This window comes from Stylophora pistillata, chromosome 1 (assembly GCF_964205215.1).
Source record: "Stylophora pistillata chromosome 1, jaStyPist1.2, whole genome shotgun sequence".
NCBI lineage: Eukaryota > Metazoa > Cnidaria > Anthozoa > Scleractinia > Pocilloporidae > Stylophora > Stylophora pistillata.
Genome location: NC_142519.1, coordinates 14122176 through 14142834, shown reverse-complemented (window position 1 = coordinate 14142834; position 20659 = coordinate 14122176). Strand labels below are relative to the sequence as shown.

General features: G+C 37.4%; 3 protein-coding genes across 5 annotated transcripts in view; 2 read left to right on the top strand and 1 right to left on the bottom strand.

Moving 5' to 3' along the window:
- Positions 1-755: 755 nt before the first annotated feature.
- LOC111324296 (scoloptoxin SSD14) lies at positions 756-12290 on the bottom strand. Its single transcript, XM_088738815.1, has 16 exons — positions 12054-12290; positions 10228-10375; positions 9063-9207; positions 8411-8540; positions 7827-7894; positions 7241-7314; positions 6862-6950; positions 6532-6642; positions 6079-6166; positions 5630-5760; positions 5244-5320; positions 4538-4690; positions 3175-3295; positions 2506-2574; positions 1758-1926; positions 756-1252 (listed from the first exon to the last, which is right to left on the bottom strand). Exons 1-16 carry the CDS (start codon positions 12132-12134, stop codon positions 1074-1076), a joined length of 1833 nt encoding a protein of 610 aa, XP_088594941.1. The 5' UTR covers positions 12135-12290; the 3' UTR covers positions 756-1073.
- Positions 12291-12307: 17 nt separating this feature from the next.
- LOC111324344 (uncharacterized) lies at positions 12308-17206 on the top strand. Of its 2 annotated transcripts, none has more exons than XM_022927890.2 (4): positions 12308-12447; positions 14428-14617; positions 15693-15891; positions 16019-17206. In XM_022927890.2, exons 2-4 carry the CDS (start codon positions 14428-14430, stop codon positions 16059-16061), a joined length of 432 nt encoding a protein of 143 aa, XP_022783625.1. In that variant the 5' UTR covers positions 12308-12447; the 3' UTR covers positions 16062-17206. The 2 variants fall into 2 exon arrangements, with proteins under 2 accessions (XP_022783625.1, XP_022783623.1); XM_022927888.2 differs by lacking the exon at positions 12308-12447 and adding an exon at positions 13289-13815.
- Positions 17207-17472: 266 nt separating this feature from the next.
- Positions 17473-20659, top strand: part of LOC111324359 (2',3'-cyclic-nucleotide 3'-phosphodiesterase) — a 4145-nt gene continuing 958 nt past the window's right edge. The window contains exons 1-4 of one of the 2 annotated variants that reach the window (XM_088738859.1): positions 17473-17661; positions 18017-18329; positions 18752-19084; positions 20031-20239. In XM_088738859.1, the coding sequence (XP_088594985.1) occupies positions 17557-17661; positions 18017-18329; positions 18752-19084; positions 20031-20239 (960 nt within the window). In that variant the 5' untranslated portion in view covers positions 17473-17556. Of the gene's footprint in view, positions 17662-18016; positions 18330-18751; positions 19085-19940; positions 20240-20659 lie in introns of both variants that reach the window. The other variant, XM_022927905.2, reaches the window with a different exon arrangement.

The window sequence follows — 20659 nt, the reverse complement described above, 5'->3', positions numbered from 1 at the left end:
ATTTTGAATGAAAGGACACGTTTGGCACCGTGCACGAGCGCATTTAAAAGTGCCTGGTTGGTCATTAGTCTGAAAAGAACTTCTGACCAAAAAATTGCCCATGTTTTTGTCGCGTTTGAATGAAATGAGCGGAGGCTGCGAAAAGATAGTGCTTGTCTCTGGTCGTTTTGAAGTAATTTAAAGTTTTTAAGAAGGATGGATTTAACTGAGTGGTTGTGAGAGTGAATGGAATGGGGTCGGAATCTTCCTTTTGTGACGTTTGTAGTGCTGAATGTCGATCAATAAGTTGGGCGCGCTGGTAACCCGCTTGAACGACAGAATCAGGGTAACCACGTTTATCGAAAAACTGGCACATTGACTCTGATTTGTGGTGGAAATCAGAGTCATCACTACATAAACGACGAAGTCTTAGAAACTGAGAAAAGGGAATGGAATTCTTAACGTGTGATGAATGCGGAGACGAATACAACAAGTAATTATGCCAGTCTGTAGGTTTGTAATGCACACAAGTGCCTAAACCACAAACAAACACTAGGGTTCGTTTGTTCGTCTGATTGTCACGGTCCGTCCAACACCGGTAAGTAAAAACTGCTTGTCAAACTTAAGCGAATACTTGCCAAGAGTGCACTTAGATTGAGTTTCGTAAAACCAACCCAAAGTAACCAACACAGCCAGTCAGAGAAAAGAAACATCAAATGGAGCCGAAGAGAATTCAGAGTAAACACAAAGTATCTGCCAGTAGCGCGACAAACACAAGTGGCCAAGTCGTTTTTATTTTTACACCTGAATGGTTGAGTTTTGTAAACCAATGACAGTCAGAAGCCTCAGCAGTAACAAAAATGTAACCATCAAAATAAAACAGAAAAAAGATTTTTCTTCTTCACCATTTTCCTACTAACGCGTGTTTTGAATTGTGTTAAAGCTCTAGCGAAAATCAGCCTTCCTTGATGCTAATGATAAATAAACATTTTAACCCGCATTATAAATCGATTCCTCCTTAACATACACGCATTACATGACTTCAATGATAAATTAACGATTTTACACCGGAGCAAAGCCGCTAAATTCCAAAGTTAAAACTGAGCACTTCCTTCGCCTCCTCTTCTGCTGTCAGCATGCGCTGTAATTTTTTCTTTGAAATACGATAATCCATTTACATCCGTTAGCGCCGGCTTACTGGAGATATCATGACCCATTTTGCGAAGATCCTTCTGTAAACGAGAGGCAGCTCCTTTGTCTTTAAATTTTTCAGCTAGGAGAAAACACATCGCAAAGTCAACCGTTTTTGTTACGTTTCAATAACAGCAAATAAAAGTTAAAGTAAACAGGATGGTAACTTAACTTCAGGGGATTAGTCTCAGGGTACGAATAGCCTGTCCCGTTCCCAGCGGTAGCGCAGGTGGAAAAAAGGGGAGATTTAAGTCGGGTGCAATTCATAGTTCATAGTTCAATTAACGCCTACAAAAGTCCGCGTCAGCGCAAAGTCTTTCATACCAAAAATATTTCAACTCTCCTTTTCAAATAACACTCGTTCAAACTTGAAGCCTCATTTAAAAAGTAACAGTACTTGGAAAAGGACTACTCGAGTCACTCCATCATCGGTACATCATCGGTACATCACAGTAGAATTCTTAACTTACGGAAACACTCACTAAACTGAGACAAATCGATAACATAACAGTAAAACTCATAATTATGTTTTTTCTTTTCCTGTCGCATACAAAAGCAGAGATGAAAAACAAAGCCAGCAGCAGTACCTTCAATTTCAGGTTTGCCAGTATTTATATTGAAGAAAACTCTTGGTCTCTCAATAGAGTCCTCCAACGAGTCATTAAAAGCTAGATAGTTAATCAAAACTTCGGCTACCGCAGGTGTTATGTACATTCCACCAGAAGCCCCCAGCGACATGCGGAACCAACAACGTTTCTGAAGTAATAAAACCAACGTTAACAGCTTCTACAGCGAACGCTCATGGAATGAATGAGAAAGAAGGATTATGGGGTATGAGGGGAAGTGGAACGTAACTGGTGGTGTGAAAACTCGTGGGAAAAAAAGGTGAATATTTCAAATGGAAGATTCTAATTTCGTATTCACTCGACCAATCACCGCGGTGTTTGTTAATTCTTCTGCATTCTCGGAGCCGCGTTTTTTTTTGAGGACGAATTTTATGTCTTGAATCACCAACGACAATAACGGTAAAACATTTGTAAATAACAATATTGTGTACGACAGACACGTTCAAAGTTCCAAAAGAAAAAGTTCCGCTTTGTTTGCCGAGATACAATCGTAATTGCCTTGTTTGTCCTTCTAACAACAAAGATGGTGGAGATACGCGAGTCGTAATGCAACAGTCTTTCTCACAGTCCTCGAAAAAACGTCGTCTGATCGCGGGCACCATTATTCGAGGGCGACGTTCATTGGTGATCTTTCTTCCATCTGTGGCTTTTAGTAATTTAAACACGGTTTAACATACAGGCGACATTAAACCATGGCAAACTGCGTTACCTCTTTGTGCAGAACAACAGTTGGCACACAGGACGAGAGTGGACGCCTTCCTGGCGCAATAAAGTTAGCCTGAAAGTAAATGTCCAAATCCTGTCAGTTACACGAACAAATTCCAACGGACTAAGATACGTTTAGTATGTTTCTCCGTAGCGTTAGTTCGCCTACGTAGAAAGAGTCGAGATCATTCGGTGAAATGTCAGGCTAAAATACTTTTAAAAGAATGAATAACTTGTGAAATGACCGTCATTTCTCTATAAATAGGGACTTCAAGCAGTCAGGACGGCAACGCCACGGAAGACGTCGATTAAAAAATGAGTTTCTACTTTTAGTTAGAATTTCGAAAATGGCTGCATGGGTTTACCGTCTCATAGAGCACCAGACCTCAAACTCAACATATCGCATAAAAGTAGCGTTGAGTTCCAAATGTAAATTAAAATAATTTGCCGCCTCGGTTTCGCTTCGCAGACTACGCAAATTTGGGTGATTTCACGTTGTTGTTTTGAAATGACGGCTAAGAAATGTACAAAGTTTTAAAATGCACGTGCTGGGCTATTGTTTTGCCAATTAGATCTATTGTTTTTCCACGTTCTCGTTGCCGTAGCCGTCGTGGTTTGCTTAAAGTCCCTAATGCGGAATAAGAGACGGGGTATGACAAACTTTTTAACCTACCTTGGGTGGCCCATCCCAGCCAACCTTGGTAACTTCAGGAATTGAAAAGTCTGCCATCTCATTGTTTAAAATAATTCCGTGCTTGGTCATGATGCCAGAACCAAAATATTCATTTATTGTGCTAGAATAAACATCGAAACAAAAATCAGTTCCGACTTAAACAGACAATCCACAATACTTGTACAATCCAAAATTTTGCATCTGTTGGTTAAGTCCTTAAGAAATTGCATTAATTGACCTGGGTCGAGTTGTTCAAAAGTGGGTTAAGATAACCCAGGGTTAGTGTGAAATTAGATTTCAGATCCGAAAGCTTTAAAATAAAATTCAGTTTATTTCCACTTGTTTACAATTTGGTGATTGAATGAGCTATAAAGAATTGGGAAAATTATCCCAAAACAGCTTTTGAACAAAGAATATAGAAAAAATAAAAAATTTAACCTTGGGTTAGCGCTAATCGGCCTTCGAACAACTGGGCCCTGGAATGAGTATTGGCCAGATTTTCTCTATTGGTGTATTTATGGGCCGATACAACACCTGGATCAACCAAAACTCCAAAAAAGAACTCGACTTATATTTATCCATCCTGCCCCACCAATCTTTTTAAACGATTAATTGCACGGTTAAACTACTGAAAGAAACAACAGCAAAATAAACAAGCTCGGCCTGGTCAATGGAGAGGTTCAGTCTTGGGAGGCCACGAAGAAGATTAATAAAATACTGCCATAACTTCTCTCGGTCACTGTGGCATGAATAGAGAGAGAGAAGTAAATTTATTCCGCCAGTAGCTTTCCTTAGCAATTCACTGGTACCCCATTTATATGCCCACATGGAGAGAGAAGCCCTGTGGGAACAAAGTGTTTTGCTCAAGACTCAGCCAGCATCCCAGTCCCGCCATCGTGATCTGAAGTCAAGCCGACATCGCCAGGACCCCAGTCCCGCCATCGCGATCCGAAGTCAAGCCGATACATAGCCCATCGCCCAGTCCCACCATCGTGATCCGAAGTCAAGCCGACACATCGCCCAGTCCCGCCATCGTGATCCGAAGTCAGGCCGACACATCGCCCAGTCCCGTCATCGTGATCAGAAGTCAAGCCGACACATCGCTCAGTCCCGCCATCGTGATCCGAAGTCAAGCCGACAAATCGCGTCCAAAGTAACTTCCACGGTCAAAGACAGACAAACACCAAAAAGGTAAAAGTCAAACAAGAAAGGAACTAGGATGGTTATGATGCGAAATATGAACTCCGATTGCAAACAGGGAAATAGTTCTATTTATCTAGACGGACCAACATTGACGAAACTCCTCTAACTTCTCCACATACATGTATCAGTTATGTCATCAAAAAAAAATCCTAACACTGACCTGGTAACACTCACGAGTTCACCATCGGGTCCTATAACAGACACATGCGCAGTACCATGTGGTTCTGCTTGGCCAAATATTGGCCCATAGTAAGATGCATTAAAGGTTTTGTCGGGTGAGATTTTCTCTCGAAGGAATTTCGCATGATCTTTGCTGAAAGAAAAGTTGGAAGTGAGTACTTCACAAAAAATAACTAAAAAGAGTGTGAAATGCATTTTCATGAACGAAGAACAAAGAGAGAAAGGGCCCTAAGCACTAATACCGATTTTCACGGATTTTCTTTTCCTTACAAAAAGGTCACGAGCCAGAACATTTGTATCTAAAACGAAAGTTATTTCAGAATTTACTCCCTTTCTGACTTTAAACGTAAGTATGGAGAATGTTTGTGTGTATCACTGGAGGACAAAAAAAGAAAAAGGAAGGCGAGGTCGCCTTGTTACCCTTTTTTCAAAGGGTCACACAAAGCTATCTACCAATCCTGAGAAGGCGGCAAGGGAGATTACTTAAAAAGGGAAGATTCAGGTAAAGAGGACTTGCCGACAATTGTTAGAGTAACATTGAATTTATGAGTCGGCTTTATTTCTCTAACTCCCTGAAATCGTACTACGCAAACTAAACGTTTTTACAGACACATCTATTTATTTTGCAAAGAGAGAACATTAAAAAAAAAAAAAAAAAAAAAAAAAGAATTGAACAACACATCTACCTTAACATTTGGTTTACAATTTTTGTGAGATTACCATCCTCAAGCAGTGACCTCTGGGCAAAAGCAAACTTTATGGCCTAAAAAAATATTTATCAGTAAACCCACTTGAAAGAGATGCTGGGTTCAAAATGTTCACTAATAATACTTCTACAAATCAAGATCATCATTGCAATCATAAAACAGGATATTACATGTCCGAGAAGTTCCAAACTAAATTGAACAAAATTTAAGAGCTACTAAACAGCTGTCGTAAACTCAAGTGGTAGTAAATAGACACTCTGTAAAGGATTTTCTCTGTAAAATTTCTCAAAAGAAAACTCTAATGATGACAGAAGATTTAAATGTTTGCCTGTATTTACTTATCATGTATGCTGTACCCTACTCACCTCTATAATGTAGTGATATGACTGGCTCTTTCCCAGATCTTTGTTGGTGAAATTAAATCCTTCAAGAATATTCAGCAATGACACTAAAACTGGTCCTCCTGAAGGTAAAGGTGTTGTTATCACCTGATAACCTAGAAAAATATCAAGACAACAACAACATTTAGATTTCACTTTCATGTTGGTTGGGAGAATTTGGTATAATTGGACAAACTAATAATCCCCTTATTGATATACCCAGTAGTTTCTTTATTCTTATCACTTTTCTGTTTATTATTGTATTGATATTGTAAGGAGAAATTCTCTCTTGGGCATTAAAGGTTCAACTAAACAACAAGCATAGTTACACAGTTTTAATACTGCCAAACCCTGAAAATATTCATATACATTTGTATCTGCTCTCAGAGCCATTTGAATGTTTTGCACTCAATGACTAAGTCACTACTTCTCACCCTGATATGTTGAAGTAATGGCAGCTCTACTATGAGGCTTGTAATTAGCCAAATCTTCATGAGTTAGGATTCCATTTGCTGAGGTGACCTGGATCCATTACAAAAAGTGAGATCATAGTATTTAATTCAACAATAGCGAAGACTAATTTGCATTTCAAAGCAGAAGCATGTAACCTACATGCTTCTGTTGAAAGTTAACAACCCCACAGAATATATTCATATCTTTTCACCTTTTCTTTACCTGTTTTTGATTTTCATATGTGCACATTTTGAAAAAAGTTTGTATTTTGAATGATTTATTATCAACATGTCCTTAACTTAACATATCAAAACTAACAAAAAGTGAACAGACAGCACTAGTTGTGAACATTTAAGCAAAGTAATGGCCAAATAATTCATTTACATAATAAAGAAAATAGCAACTACATCCCATATCACGAAAAAAAAACTTACTTCAGCCACTGTTTCATTTGCAATGGGTCCACTGTACAAAACATTAGCCCCATTGTCTGCTATCATTTGTAATGTCTCTGCCAAGCCTGGATTTTTCATTATATCTCCTTCCTATCAAATCAGAAGAAATGGTAATCTGTACCTCGACATCTGATCACCTTGGTAAAAACAGCTGATGCAGTTTAATGCAGGTGTCTTTTTGAAATTCATTAAAGAGAGTTGACTAAACACTTTCCTGAATTTAAAACCTCTTGGTGGAGAAAATCTTGACTAATGGTTAATCTTAAAACATGATCTATTGAACTGTGCAACTGCAGTTAGAGAGATTACCTTCAAAAACCTCCCTTGTTTATCGTCGAAAATCATTTGTCTTAATCGAGGACTTATGTGCTCCTTTGGCAAATTCTTTAGAACTCTTCCTGAGGGACAAATTAACTTCATTCAATATAAAGCCATATAATTATTTGGACTAATAAAAGCTTATCTTGAACATAAACTATGTATTAATTCTTTACCAAATCATGTTCACAAAACCCAATAATGCAGGTAACAAAAAAATATATCAGAGAATCAGATGAAGAAGTTCCTAATAATTATGTCAAAGGTAAAACACAAGAAAACTTGCATGAAAAAATAAGAAGACATGACCATTTCTTTTTACTTCTTATCTAATGTCTTGAGCTCATAAACATTTCTGGAGAGATCTAACCTGTATGAGGAGTCACCTTAAAACCTTCTTTGGCCAGTTTAATGGCAGGTTCAAAAACTTCTGACCACTTCAACCTGTAATAGATATTACAAAAAGATATATTGAATACCAACATGCATTTTAACACCAAAAAGTGACTGCACTTTTCAGAAAATGTACATGTATAAACATGCACATTGTATAAAAACTTGATAACTTGGACATGCAAAAAGTTTACGACTCATTTTGACTAATTTACAATGTACTGTTTCTTGATCATGTAACATAACTCTTGGGCAATAGATCAGGGAAAATTTTTAACCAAAACATTTGAATGTGATATAGATACACTATATAAAATTAATACATTTTCACGGAAACAATTCTGTGAGAATTCAAAACCATTTGAACCAATTGTTTGCAATTTTTTTTCAGCCTACAAATCCAACATTACTTCAGTTCTCTAAAGCCTTTAAAATGCAATTATTGAAATTCATTAATTAAAAATTGCCAGGCAAATGTATTTAAAATTCATCGCTCACAATATTCCTCCCCTTGTATTCTATAAAGGTAAACTAAACTCCGATGTCATCATAATGATACTTACTTTCCACTCCTATTGTGTGCCATTTCAAATCCTTTTATTTCACCTGGCACAGCAACTGACAACCCACCCTGGTCAAAGAATAACTATGTGTAAGCAGAAATAATTAAAGACTGAATACAGCAATATCCTAAATGTTAATAGCTTCAGTTTGGTCATTCACATACCCTAGCATTAAATTTTGATGCCTGTACAGTGTATCATTAAGTTTGGATTTAACAAACATCTAATTAACTGTTTGGCTCCAAAGGTAATACTGATTGTGGTAATCGGTAAATCTATTCCTTTTTTTCTTCCTGACTCAGGACTCGGCATTTTTCCTGCTGTAAAACTATTTGGACCACAAATGAAAACTTTCTCTGCCACATATTCTAACTTGTGGTTTTAATAATCAATTGAAAATAACTTCTCAATGCAAATGATGTCTTGCATATTTAAGGCCAACTTGAAGCAGAGGCACTCATAAATTTTGTTTTTTTGACTAGAAGGAAATGCAATGCTTACAGATACTAAGAAGTCACTGAGAGTACACTAACTCAGTTTGGACTCTACTCTATATGCCATGTATAGACATCTTGCAATCTCACCCATCTTGAAAGTGATTTATTTCCTTTAAACATGTTTTTAGTGGCTTTTTGTGGTGCAACTTCTCTGAAATCAATAACTTCTGCTACTTCTTCACCCTTCCTGGAATCTACAATCAGCATGAAGCCACCCCTACAAACAAAATTAAAAGCAGATGAAAGACAATCAACCACTAGATCTCCCCACTTGCTAATAAATTTAATTTAATCAGTAACCCTTCCATAAGAGACTGTTTTTATGTACCTAATGAAAAGAAGGACGATATTTTGGTTTGTAAATTTGAATCAAAAGTCACAAATTTTGTGACCTGTGATCCCAATTGTGAAGATATGAATGTCACATGGTGATTAAAGGATTAAATGGTATAAGAAAATTTAATACCTTGATTAGTAATTAAACAGTTTAAGTATTATTAACCAATTTAACTTTGATTCACTATTTTATTTTAAAGTAACAACAAAATCATAGAAGTAAGAAATAAGTAAATTATTATGAATTCAAAGGCATTTTCCTCCTTTTTAAATAATCTTTAGAAAGTAAATAGAAAGAAAAATTGCCCTAAATGGAGAAGTGATATATTTTTTGTAAACTTTAAGTTCTTTGATAGTACTTATTAAGCATAAGTGAACATCTAACAATAATACTATCATGTACCCTCCTAGCCCTGAACTTTCTGGATTCATCACTCCAACACATAACATGGTTCCTATAGCAGCATCAACAGCAGAGCCTCCTTTCTTAATGAGATCCAACCCCACATCAGCGCATTCTTTAACATCTGACACCACAGCAGCATGACCTGATCAAAAAAAAAAAACCTTATAATAAAAGAACAATCAGAATTTGTCAGAGATATTTTCCCCCTTTACTTCCAGTACTGCAATATCCCCCACTTCTCTATGTTATTCAAAATAATTTGCTTATTAATTTTGTGTTGAATAATTTATAACAACATCACCCATTTGATTTTTCTTTACCCTCACCCGTATCCTTGATAATGACTATTTGATACTATAAAGAAAATACATATTGGTCACGCTCATTGGACACTCTCCCTAGGAGTTGAGACAGTCCTACACTTGGGGCTACCACATCAGAATCACATTTTTTAAAACCTCATATACCGTAACTATACACTCCTCTATATAGTAAAACAGATTCCCAGTTAGCTAAATAGATAGAGCGCTGGACTGTTGTACAGGAGGTTGAGGGTTCGAGCCCCGGCTGGACCAACACTCAAGGTCTTAAAATAATTGAGAAGAATATGCTACCTTTCCATAACATCAAGAAATGGTTAGATATTCTAGTCTTCTTGGATAGGGACGAATAAATGGAGGTCCCGTCTCCTGCAGGGTTAGGGGCAGGAGAAGTTAATTTCCCGTGCACGAGATCACTGTGTGATGGATGTCCTCCCCTGGGATGGGATGGGATGGGTGGGTTCGTTGGAGCTAAACCTCATAGGGGACCCATGTCCTATTGTTTCTGCTCCTGTACTTGGTACAAATCCTCAAACAAAAAAAAAAATAAAACAGATTCCCATAATCAGCTGGCTCTGGTTGCAGACACATTCATAGCTACATGAGAAAAGATGGGTTAAATTATGCAGCTAACAGGAGCTCCTCCTACAATTTTAAAAAACACAAAACAAGTTGGATCCAGGAATATATTTGTTAGGGCTTGCTATATTTAGGCCGAATAGGCTTCATGCAAACAATCAGGGATATAAAATAAATAAAATGAATGGTATACTTGTAGGAAAACCACACCAAAGCCCTCTAATTAAAAACTCAAGAACAAAAGTCAAAAAAACAATTTGTACCTGTATGGTGATCACCAGTATAGATATCCACAATAAGAGCAGTAGTTACAGCAATGCCAAACACTAGACAGGCAACTATGATCATGCGAATCTCCTTTCCTCTGTTACGCTTTCTGTGCAGATTATAATCACTGCTTATGGGCTCACTCTATAAGAATTATATAAAAAGTACTTTGAAGCATGAAAACATTGCAGGAGTTTCACATAGCTGATCACCTATTCCTTATGTTTGGTTGGATTCAATTTTTACAGTCCAACTTAATGCAAGTTCTACTGGAAACTAAATTAAGAGCAATTTTCTGTGCAACAGATCGCTTGCGGAAAAAAAAATGCATTATTTTCAACTTTTACCATTTGCTTTAGAGCAAACTTGTCTTTCATGAAATTGCACAAAATTCATTCAATCCACAAGTGAAATTTCCAAGAAAATCTAGCACACGTTCTGCAATTTTTTGGATTATCAAGGCACTGGTTTCTTTTCTCAATTAAAAATCAGACAGTGTCAATTTGAAAATTCCTAGGCAGTCTTTGGCGAGATTTCTGCACCGCAACCGGTCAGTGTAAAACGCAGACTGTGGACTGCAAACTGTGGACTGCAGACCAGGGGTAAAATGAAGACTGAGGGTAAAACGCAGACTGCGGACTGCAGACCAGGGGTAAAATGCAGACTGCAGACTGCAGACCAGGGGTAAAATGCAGACTGAGGGTAAAATAAAATATCAATAATAAAAAACAAGACTTGGGAGTGTTCCTATAATTTTTTTTTCAAAATTCCAAAAACTCAAACCAAAAGGTGTTTATTCGCCTTAGTCAAACATATTATCAACCTCGAGTTCTTGAACTCCCCATTTTGTTGAACCAAGTTTCCCAAAAGCGCCCAAACTGATCGTAATGCTATGCATCTTACCTTTGTTTACATGTCGGCCATTTTGAATTGTGCTTTCGCGAATAGGTCTGGGACCGAGTAACTCTTTCAGTGTTCAAATTCTTCATATGGCCTTGGAGTTGTTTAGAAGACAAGGCAAGCAAAACACGACAGCACAACAACAACAAGGCAAGGTAACTTGTAGGTATAGAGCATAGTTGTGAAATGCATTCCATCTTTGTACTTGGCTTCAATGTATCAAGAGGTTTGTGAATTGATATTGCTGAAGGGTGACAGTGGGCTATCCAAACACGAAAAATTATAACATGAAGTGGCCTTTGTGTGTTTCATGAGTGCTGACATGACATCATTTTACGGGTACGAACACTCTTCATTTCATCGTTAAGACTGTTTTTTTTTATTATTGATATTTCACCCTCAGTCTGCATTTTACCCCTGGTCTGCAGTCTGCAGTTTACCCTCAGTCTGCATTTTACCCCCGGTCTGCAATCTGCAGTCTGCAGTCTTCGTTTTACACTGACCGCACTGCAACTGATTATGATTAAACAGTTCTTGGATTAAAAAAAAAATTGCGAATAAAAGATAATCGATTGCCTCAGCTTTGTTTGAGAATACCACTACGTTACGCGGAAATCTTTCTCAAGCTCTCTACATACAGATCTTAAACGATTAGTCTTTGAGTCGAATCATGCTCATTTTCCAAACTGCATTCGAAATAAAGTATTCGAGATATTTAAATAAATTTACAAATGTGTCTGCATGAGTCAACTACCTGCCCACATTATATCTAAGTTATGCTCCCCTAGAATGAATCAACACGCAATGGTTGAAGCTGTCTCTGGTAACAGGAAGTTTATCAGCTTATTAACTTTCAACATGAATTATTCCATAAACAATAAATGATGGGGTAAGGTTAGAAAGTAAAGCTCTCTATACTCACTTGTTCGCCATCATGCCGAATGAGGCTAACCGTGTCTTCCGCCAAGTTGTTCATTTCTTCTAATGTCGTTTCGCCAACCATTTTTTCTCTTTCTTTCAACGTTTAGCGGGGCTCTAACACACTTAGGTATTAAGATCCCTACAAAGACGCCAGCCAAACTTACGAAAAAACGAGAATAAATCTGCCGACTTCCTCTCTAGAGCGTGACGTGTTTTCAGTGGAAGTTTATGTTTCCAGACGATGAGAGTTGTTTCCAGACTCTTGCAGTCGTTTTGAGAGCCCGCTGTACTTTTGATCATCAGTGACGAATGACCGGCTAGCGTCATATCCTGCCTGTCAGTCTTCCGTAGGGTCTTCTGCCTTTGGGAAATGAGTGAGAATTGCCAAAATCAAGGTAGACATTGACAGCTACACATGTTTTCTTTATTTTTGCTATTTTTCCGGCTAAATAGAATAAGCATATACTAAAACAGTGGACACCGTAGATGGCACGCTCTGATTGGCAAGTCAAACTCAGTTTTCCCTTTACTATTTATCACCAAGCAACTCACGCGAAATTTGCGCCCAAAAATTTTGTAATCGTTGCAGGAATAAATGAGTCAACGTAATCTTTTGTGCCATGCTATCTCACGGCCATGCTCTAATAAGCGCCCACCGCCGAATGAGTACCCGTCGACGTCACTCTAAGCCATAATGTTAAACAATCGCCCCCTCCCCCCCCCCCCCTTAGAGGAATCTCCTCCCCATGTAAGGAAAAAGAAAATCTGTTCATATTGCCACTTTATTTAGGCTTCAGCAGTACTGGAAAATAAAAAGCGGCCCCCCTCGATTTAGCGCCCTCCAATAACACCCCCCCCCCACCTTTTTGCCAAAATTTAAAAAAAAAAAAGCCCTTACGCTTAGTCGAGGAAATACGGCAGTTGTTAACGAGCACGGTTCGCCAACCACGATGTCTTAAGATCAGCCAGCTGTAAAGAAATTTACAGCCACGATTCGAGGATAGTTGCCATCCAGACTTTTCACAGGCGATTTAAACTCGATTACCCTCCTACAGTTGCCATTCTTTTTCAATATCTCGATTATTAATATTTTGAAATGACCGCAATCGGTAAATATTTTAGCTGCTGGTATTCTAGTCTGTACAAGATGGTCTTGTCAGTTAGCTTCGCATATCTGCTGGCTGTTTCATCTTTCAAGTGTACTGGTAAATAACGTACCCGTTGTTAAGACAATAAATTATTAAAGAAGACAATATTCTGGCCTAAACACATGCATGAATTTCTCTATCGAAGATTTTAGCTTAAAGTATGAATTTTAAACACTGAAAAGATTGGATCACGTCCAGTGAAAACGTCAGTTGCATGTATCGCCAGGATATATTGGTGAAGTGAAACCATTTGGTATGATATCTCTGCACCTAACCGTAGCTAACCATTGAATCAAAAGCGCAATGTTTACGAAGAAACCCAAAGCTTTCTTGTTATTGTTTGGATGTTTACTCCAGACTTGTTTTTCACTTGGAAAACAAGGAAAAACGAAAGGGCTAATACCCCGAAGAGCAAAGTCCAGTGGATCTGAAAAAAATAGGAAAATGAATATCGACCAAAAAAGGAATCACGAGAAATATGCTAGCAAGTCATTCGGCCGTAAAAATACTGCGAAAATGGAAATTCATCGATCTGTAATGGGACTACACCGGAATGAAATCATACACGGAAGGTCACACAATGGGAGGTTAATGCAAGAAATAAGAAGACGACAAGTAGGTTACGGATTTTTCTGACTGTGACAAGTCCCACTATATTTTATGCCACTAATGCCAGTCGTCAGGGCTTACTTCTGATATCGCCAATTCGCTAACTCATGAAAACCACAGAAGAGAGAGAAGAATATACAAGACGCTCTCAATGTTGGGAAAAAGGGCCCTGTTCAACCCAGATTTCTATTGCTGGCTTTCAACAACTAGATTATGAGCTCAAGATCTCTATCACGTGATAGTCGATGAGAGAGAGGCGCGATCGCGAATCAACCATCGTGCATACAAATCGAGAGCAAATGATTTAATTATTTTTAGCATAAATCTAGTATTCTTTCAAAACTAAGCAACAAGATAGACTGATTTAATTTTTTTTTTTACAACAGCACATTTCTAGTTCACTCACTCTACTTACTGCCAATTACGGAATAGATAACGCAACCAATCAAATGCAGCAGTTGTGATAAAACGCCAGTAGATTTACACTAATACCTATAGCTCAACGCAAAGACGGATTTTAGTGTCTTGAGTGCTAACAGCTGGATCCTTAATTAAGAACTCTTTTATCTTGAGAGGAGACACTTCATGATAATCTAATTACGTGGTGTCTTTTTCTAGATGATAGCGCCTGGATATTACCAAGCTGAGTGTTCTGAGAAAAAGCCTTGCAAAGAAGGAATGTATTGCAACGTGCTCTACTGTGAAAAATGTCATAAGCTAAACGTGGGTTGTAACAGCAAGGAACAATGTTGTAAGGGATTGGTCTGTACTTTTGGAAGATGCGAGAAGAAGTCGGAAGGGGATCCAGGTCAGGAAAAAAATTGGAGGGTTAAGTTTCTTATGAAACTGTGATGCTGCGTCGTTGGGTATTACAAGACAATTTTTTTTTCAGCTGAGCTGTTATAATTAATAAACAATTATTGGATGAGGTTTTTGTGATACCCGGAATAATCAAGGTCGAGGTAAGTGTTATCAGCCTCAGCCTTCGGCTTCGGCTGATAACACTAACCGAGACCCTGACTATTCCAGAACCCACATAAACCGAATCCAATAACTGTTTTATCATACATTGTTTTAAATGAAATAACGCCAAACGCATTATCGATAAGCCATTCTTACTTCGCTGTCCGTGAATTTGACATTACTCCACCGGAAATCATGCATTGCGCACGCAACTTGAAGATTATTCACCAATCTGTAGGTACAGATTTGTGAATAATCTGTAGGTTGCGCTGTTTCCCAGAATTAGCTGTGGGCGTTTAGCCAATGAGAAGGCAGATGGTGACTACAATGTATAATAATGTAAATTGGCCTCCATAAAGAGTTTCTGAAGCTGACGTTTCGAGCGTTTGACTGTAAAAACCCCGTCGATCTTGAGCTTATCAAAAATTCGAAAGCTCTCTCTCTTTTTGTTGTTTTTTAAAATTTTTGCGAGGCATGACAACCCCAGGCGTGTACTTTTGTAACTGGTGGTTACACCGTTTGCAGTACTGACGTGGTGCTTACGATAACCACAACTAAGGAAGCTCGAATTAAATATAAAGTGAAGACTTAATATTTGCCTTTCCCATTATCAACTGAAAAGATCAAAAGAACGGCTGATTCAAAATCAGAAATTCACTGTACGGAACGGAACCCTTTTATCCATCAAAAATTATCGTGGGGGGCGCTTAATCGATTACACTCTCGAGGATATCCTTTCAACAGAAACAAATTTTGGAAAATTTTGTCGTATAAATATGTATCTTTATCATTGTTATTATTATAGTTACCATCCTGATAGCTGTCCCTCATCTCGAGGCAGTATATTTGAATTTAAAAGTATAACAATCAAAGTTAGCTTTTCCTCCCAAACATTAACGTATTGAATATGTTGATTTCAGGCACATTCTGTGAGAAGGACAGCGATTGTAAAGAGGCGTGTTGTGTTTTGGAACCAACAATCAACTCCCACTTGCCAATATGTAAGCCAACATTAGAGGAGTACCATCAGTGTGCAGCCATTTTGTACCGAAAAATCTGGGTAGGAGAAAAGCCTGACTGTGGACCATGTAAGCCTGGGCTCGAATGCGTTCAAAAAGGGTAAGTGCAGTTAACTAAACCAATTAAAAAATGAAATAATGATGATAATAATATCAATAACGAATGGTACTAATTTATTGATTTCAAATGGTTGAACTAATAATATCTTATTTACCTTTGTTAACAGTGTGTTTGGAAGTCATGAAGTGTGTATGAAGCCGGATAAGTGAACATCAAGTTCAAGAAATTACTTGGCGTTTGTCCCAAAAGCTTGATCGGTATAGTCTTTTTCTCCTTAGAACCGAATCAGCTACTCAATGCGTTGAGTGCGAACTGTGAAAAGGAGTGAAGACTTCAAACGCTGGTTATCTTTCAATTCCTGAGTTGATAGTAAAAAATCTTTCGTAAGAAAATAAACTTTTTTAGACACTGACTTCAAGCAGAATCCGATCTTAATTTGCAAATAGTTAAGTAAAATACGTGGCATTACAGATTGCTACATGCTCGTTGTCAGACGACTCTTCTATGAAGTATGTAACTTATCTATTAATGTAAACTGATTGGATAAAGAGGTTTCAAAGTATGTAACATCATACCTTTGCTTTTGGACATGTAATAGCAAACTTTTGTAGGTAGGTGCTAAATCATTTGAACAAACCGTAAATGAACAAAGGGGATTGGTTTCTAACGGAAAATGTGATGCTGTGTCGGTAGGGGGCATTACAAGATAATACAGTGGTAATATCAACCGAATTGATAATGTAAAGTAGACACCGTAAAGAGTTCCTTAATTGAGCTGACGTTTCGAGATTTAGCCCTTCGTCAGAGCGAATAGAGTGTTCTGTGCGTTTTATACTGCCTATAGAAAATGGAGCCAGGCTCTTGGTGGAAACACGGTAACGAGAAAAACAAGAATAAATTAATTGTTTGAAAGGTGTTCATTGATACCGTGAGGATTAAGAGCGTCGATTTGAAAGATAAGTTTTTGTTTGAGAGTTTTGCGGCTTTCCGAATTGACTAGATGTGAGGAAAGGTCGAAGACTGCCATATCCCGCTTAAAATGACCTGGATGCGTCTTTGTCACTCCATTCTACGTCGCAAGGTGTTCGCGGAATCGGTGCCTAGTCGCCTTCATTTTTTCAACAATGTATTCCTTTTTGCAATAAGTGCAAGTTATACTGGCAGAGATACACATGAAATGATCAACCATCCTTCGTAACAAGGAAAGAATGTAGCCAGCTCATTCAGCTGTAAGAGTTCTAAGCTTTGGCAAGGGATTATCTATGATCTCTTGATTATGGGAAACATAGTTATGTTCGCGATATGTACAATACAATTAGTTTTCTTCTGTAATAAAACAGTTAAATGGTTACAAGGGTTTGTCAAATTCACTGCTGGTCGTCATGCTTTTTAGTGTGACAAAATCTTGGTTCTTCTGATTTCGTTAGTGACATTTCAAAGTTAATTATATTTGTTTCACTGTAAATGAATGCTTTTTGACTTGCAGCCAAAAGTTGTTGCTTTATAGCTCTGCAGAAAGATATTAACCGTTTTTTGTTCCAAACTTCCCACTCCAAGTAGTTCCATTCCAGAATTGTTTTTCCAAAACGAGGCTATGGCCTTTACCATTGGTCAGCGGCTCTCGCCTTTAATGTAGGAGATATATTGCAAATGGCGGCACGGAAGTAAAAGAAACTCGAGTTTTTCCTCCTGCTGTATTTGAAAATGAAACTTAAAAGCTTTGCAGTTTTTGTAGCGATCAGCTTTTCGATTGCTTTTATTTCCACAGCAGTTTATTTGATATTAGCTGAAAGGGATCGCAGAAAAAAGGTTCGTCTTAAAAGTGTTCGCTGTCTGTTTTGGTGTGGAACGTCTTGCGTGATTTTATCGTGTTTTCACCGTGTGTCATTTTTGTTTGACTACTGCCTGATCTTGTCTTTGTGGTCACTTGATAATATGAATCTGTACCAATGCTGAATTTATAAATCTTGGTGATCGTTGATTATCAGTGAATTTCGTATAATTAGATACCAGACGCATACGAAAGTTTAACTCATAGATTTCACTTTCATTGAAAGATAACTTCCTGGGTACAAAGGAGCAAATCTCATATTATTGTTTTTCACTTTTTTATGCCATATTTTGTTAATTCTAGATTTTATTCCTAAATATACTTTTATTTCAGAATGAAGAAGATAATTACGATCGAGAAACTCTAGACTTCCCATTTCTACAAGATACCAAAACTATTGAGTTTATCATGAATTCTAAAGTCATGCTTATAATGAGAGGTTTACCTGGAAGTGGAAAATCAGAAATAGCACGAAATATAAAACAGGTGTATGGTGATCTGGCTGTGATCTGCTGTGCAGATGACTTTAGGTTGAATGATCAAGGCCAATACGTTTGGAAAATCGAGGAGTATGAAGCAACACATATTAAATGTAACGAAAAAGCAAGCAGGGCCTGTGAAGATGAGATCCCAGTGGTTGTCATAGGTAAGTGTTGAGGGCAGGAGTTGTGATCATGTCATGAAATGGACTTGTAAGAAGAACTGCAATGCATGGTAAAATGAGATGAGACATTAGAATTGAGAAGTGAGCAACTTCTCCATTTTAAAGTTGATTTTTGGATTTGTAAAGGTTGAATGATAACCTTCCTTCCCCCGTATTAACTTCTCTTAAGTCCTTAGAAAGGTAATTCATTTTTTTGAGAAGAGAAGAAGTTTTAATTTATTGTAGGGCGATTATTAAAATTTTTGCCAATCGAAAAACTTTAAAGTTTACCATAGTGTGTCAAAACTTAACAGTTATTGGTTGTGTGAAAGTTCATGAATTATACTGCAAGTGTTGCATTTTTGAAAGAAAACTATTAGAAAAACTTCATTTACGAGTTTTTTTTTTTTACAATCCTATAACAGATAACACCAATGTTGACTCCAGGAAGCTGTCCAAATACATCACTATTGCATACAATACTTGTTACCATGTGGTATTGGTGGAACCCAGAACATGGTGGAAATACAATATTACCGAACTAGCAGTGAGGAACCTCCATGATGTAACTGAAGTTACTCTGAGAGATCTAATGTCAAAGTTCAAGCAAATGTTTGCAATATATTATGGATGGTTTCCATCAGAAGAGAAATTAGGGACTTTGAAAGACTGCATGCTGCAGGTGTTGAGAGACTGCATGGGAAAAATCCCTTCATTCAGAGATCAGCTTGCTAAGAAGAATTATAAAGATGCTCAAGGTATCTTGATTAGAATTTTATATTTTGAGAAGATAAAGAGGTACAATATCTACATGTAGTTGTATATTCCACTAACCTCTTCCCTTGTGGCAATTAAGTGTTTATTTTTTCTTGTGACTCAAAAATTTTCTTTTCTCTATACTTTTGACGAATGCCTAGTATTAGTCAGACTTTTGATGCTGTTGATATTATTGATGGGTGCAGTTTATTTACTTGCAACTTGCATGTCTTGATTGGTAAGAGCACGGCAAGCAAGTTCTCTATGGTGCAATTGGTAGATAGCATCTCAGTGAAACACAGTGAAATGGGTAGATCTGAGGTTGAAATCCTCAGATGCTGATCACTATACTCTTTTTTGTGTGCATAGTTTTGTTCAACTTAATTTCGAGGGGTACTGAATGTTACAAGGTTTGTTGATCAACTCTGACAGAAGAAAAGAGCTAGTAAATTTAACTACTGTAGATCGTCCAACATGCATATTATATAGCTGACACTTTTTCATCAAATCATTTTGATCAAAGGCTAGTTTGATCACAGTTGTATAGGAGGGGGACACAAAATGCAAAAACCTGAACAAATGTCAAGTAATCATTGAACTTTATTTTGTGCTATAAAGGGCTGGAAACTTGAGTCAGTTGTTTAGGAGGAACATGAGAAAGGAAGGAGATGTGGGAAATTATAATCCCATCTGTTCCCATGCTTAAATACAGTAGAAGAACTTAGGCTTGATATATTTTCTCATATTATAAGTAATGTGAAACAGTACCTTACTCGTAATTATTTTATAAATTTTCCTACATATAAATTATGTTGATGACTGTTATCATGTTGTGACATGAAAAACTTAACTTTTCAGGTTTCACAGAAGTTACATGTAATGCATTATCGATGCCTTGTTTAGAAAAACAGCCCAGTCGTCTCCATGTAACTTCTTTTTTTGATCAAGGAGTATTTGGTCATAAATCAAGTGACTATGCTTCCTTGCCTGCTGTGCAAGAAGCTCTTGGATCTGTAACAACACTGACAGTCATTGCGTGGACAATCACACCAAGAGCTGTAACAGCAAGGGTCAAATTAAACCAATCACAATTAAAGTTGTGGGGAAAGTCGGATTCTGTTACTTCTGGGGAAGCAGGTCGTCACTTCAGAATCAATGTAAATGAATATGAATTTCTAACAGTACTGATTTATTGAATATTTTTTTCATAATAACCCTTTGCTAAATTACCCTTAGTCTTGTATGTTTCAAGTGCAAATTGAAGTTAATGTATCTTGAGATATAAAACAATTCCAACTGAGCAAAAAAAAAATATATAGTATAAAATTGCATTGGTTTTGCTTTAAGAGACAAGAGAAAGTTTATTATAAAGACCCTTTCACTCCCAAGATTTCAATATGCAATTATTGGATGAGGTTGTGCATGATATCATGAATTATCAATACTGAGGTCGGAGTTATATGCCAAAGACAAAGTATGAGGCAGATAATTAACACAGACATGATGTTTGTCACTATTGATAGTACCATGGCTAAGTCTACTCTCAAAGAGGTGTCTGCTTGTACTTATTGTAAATA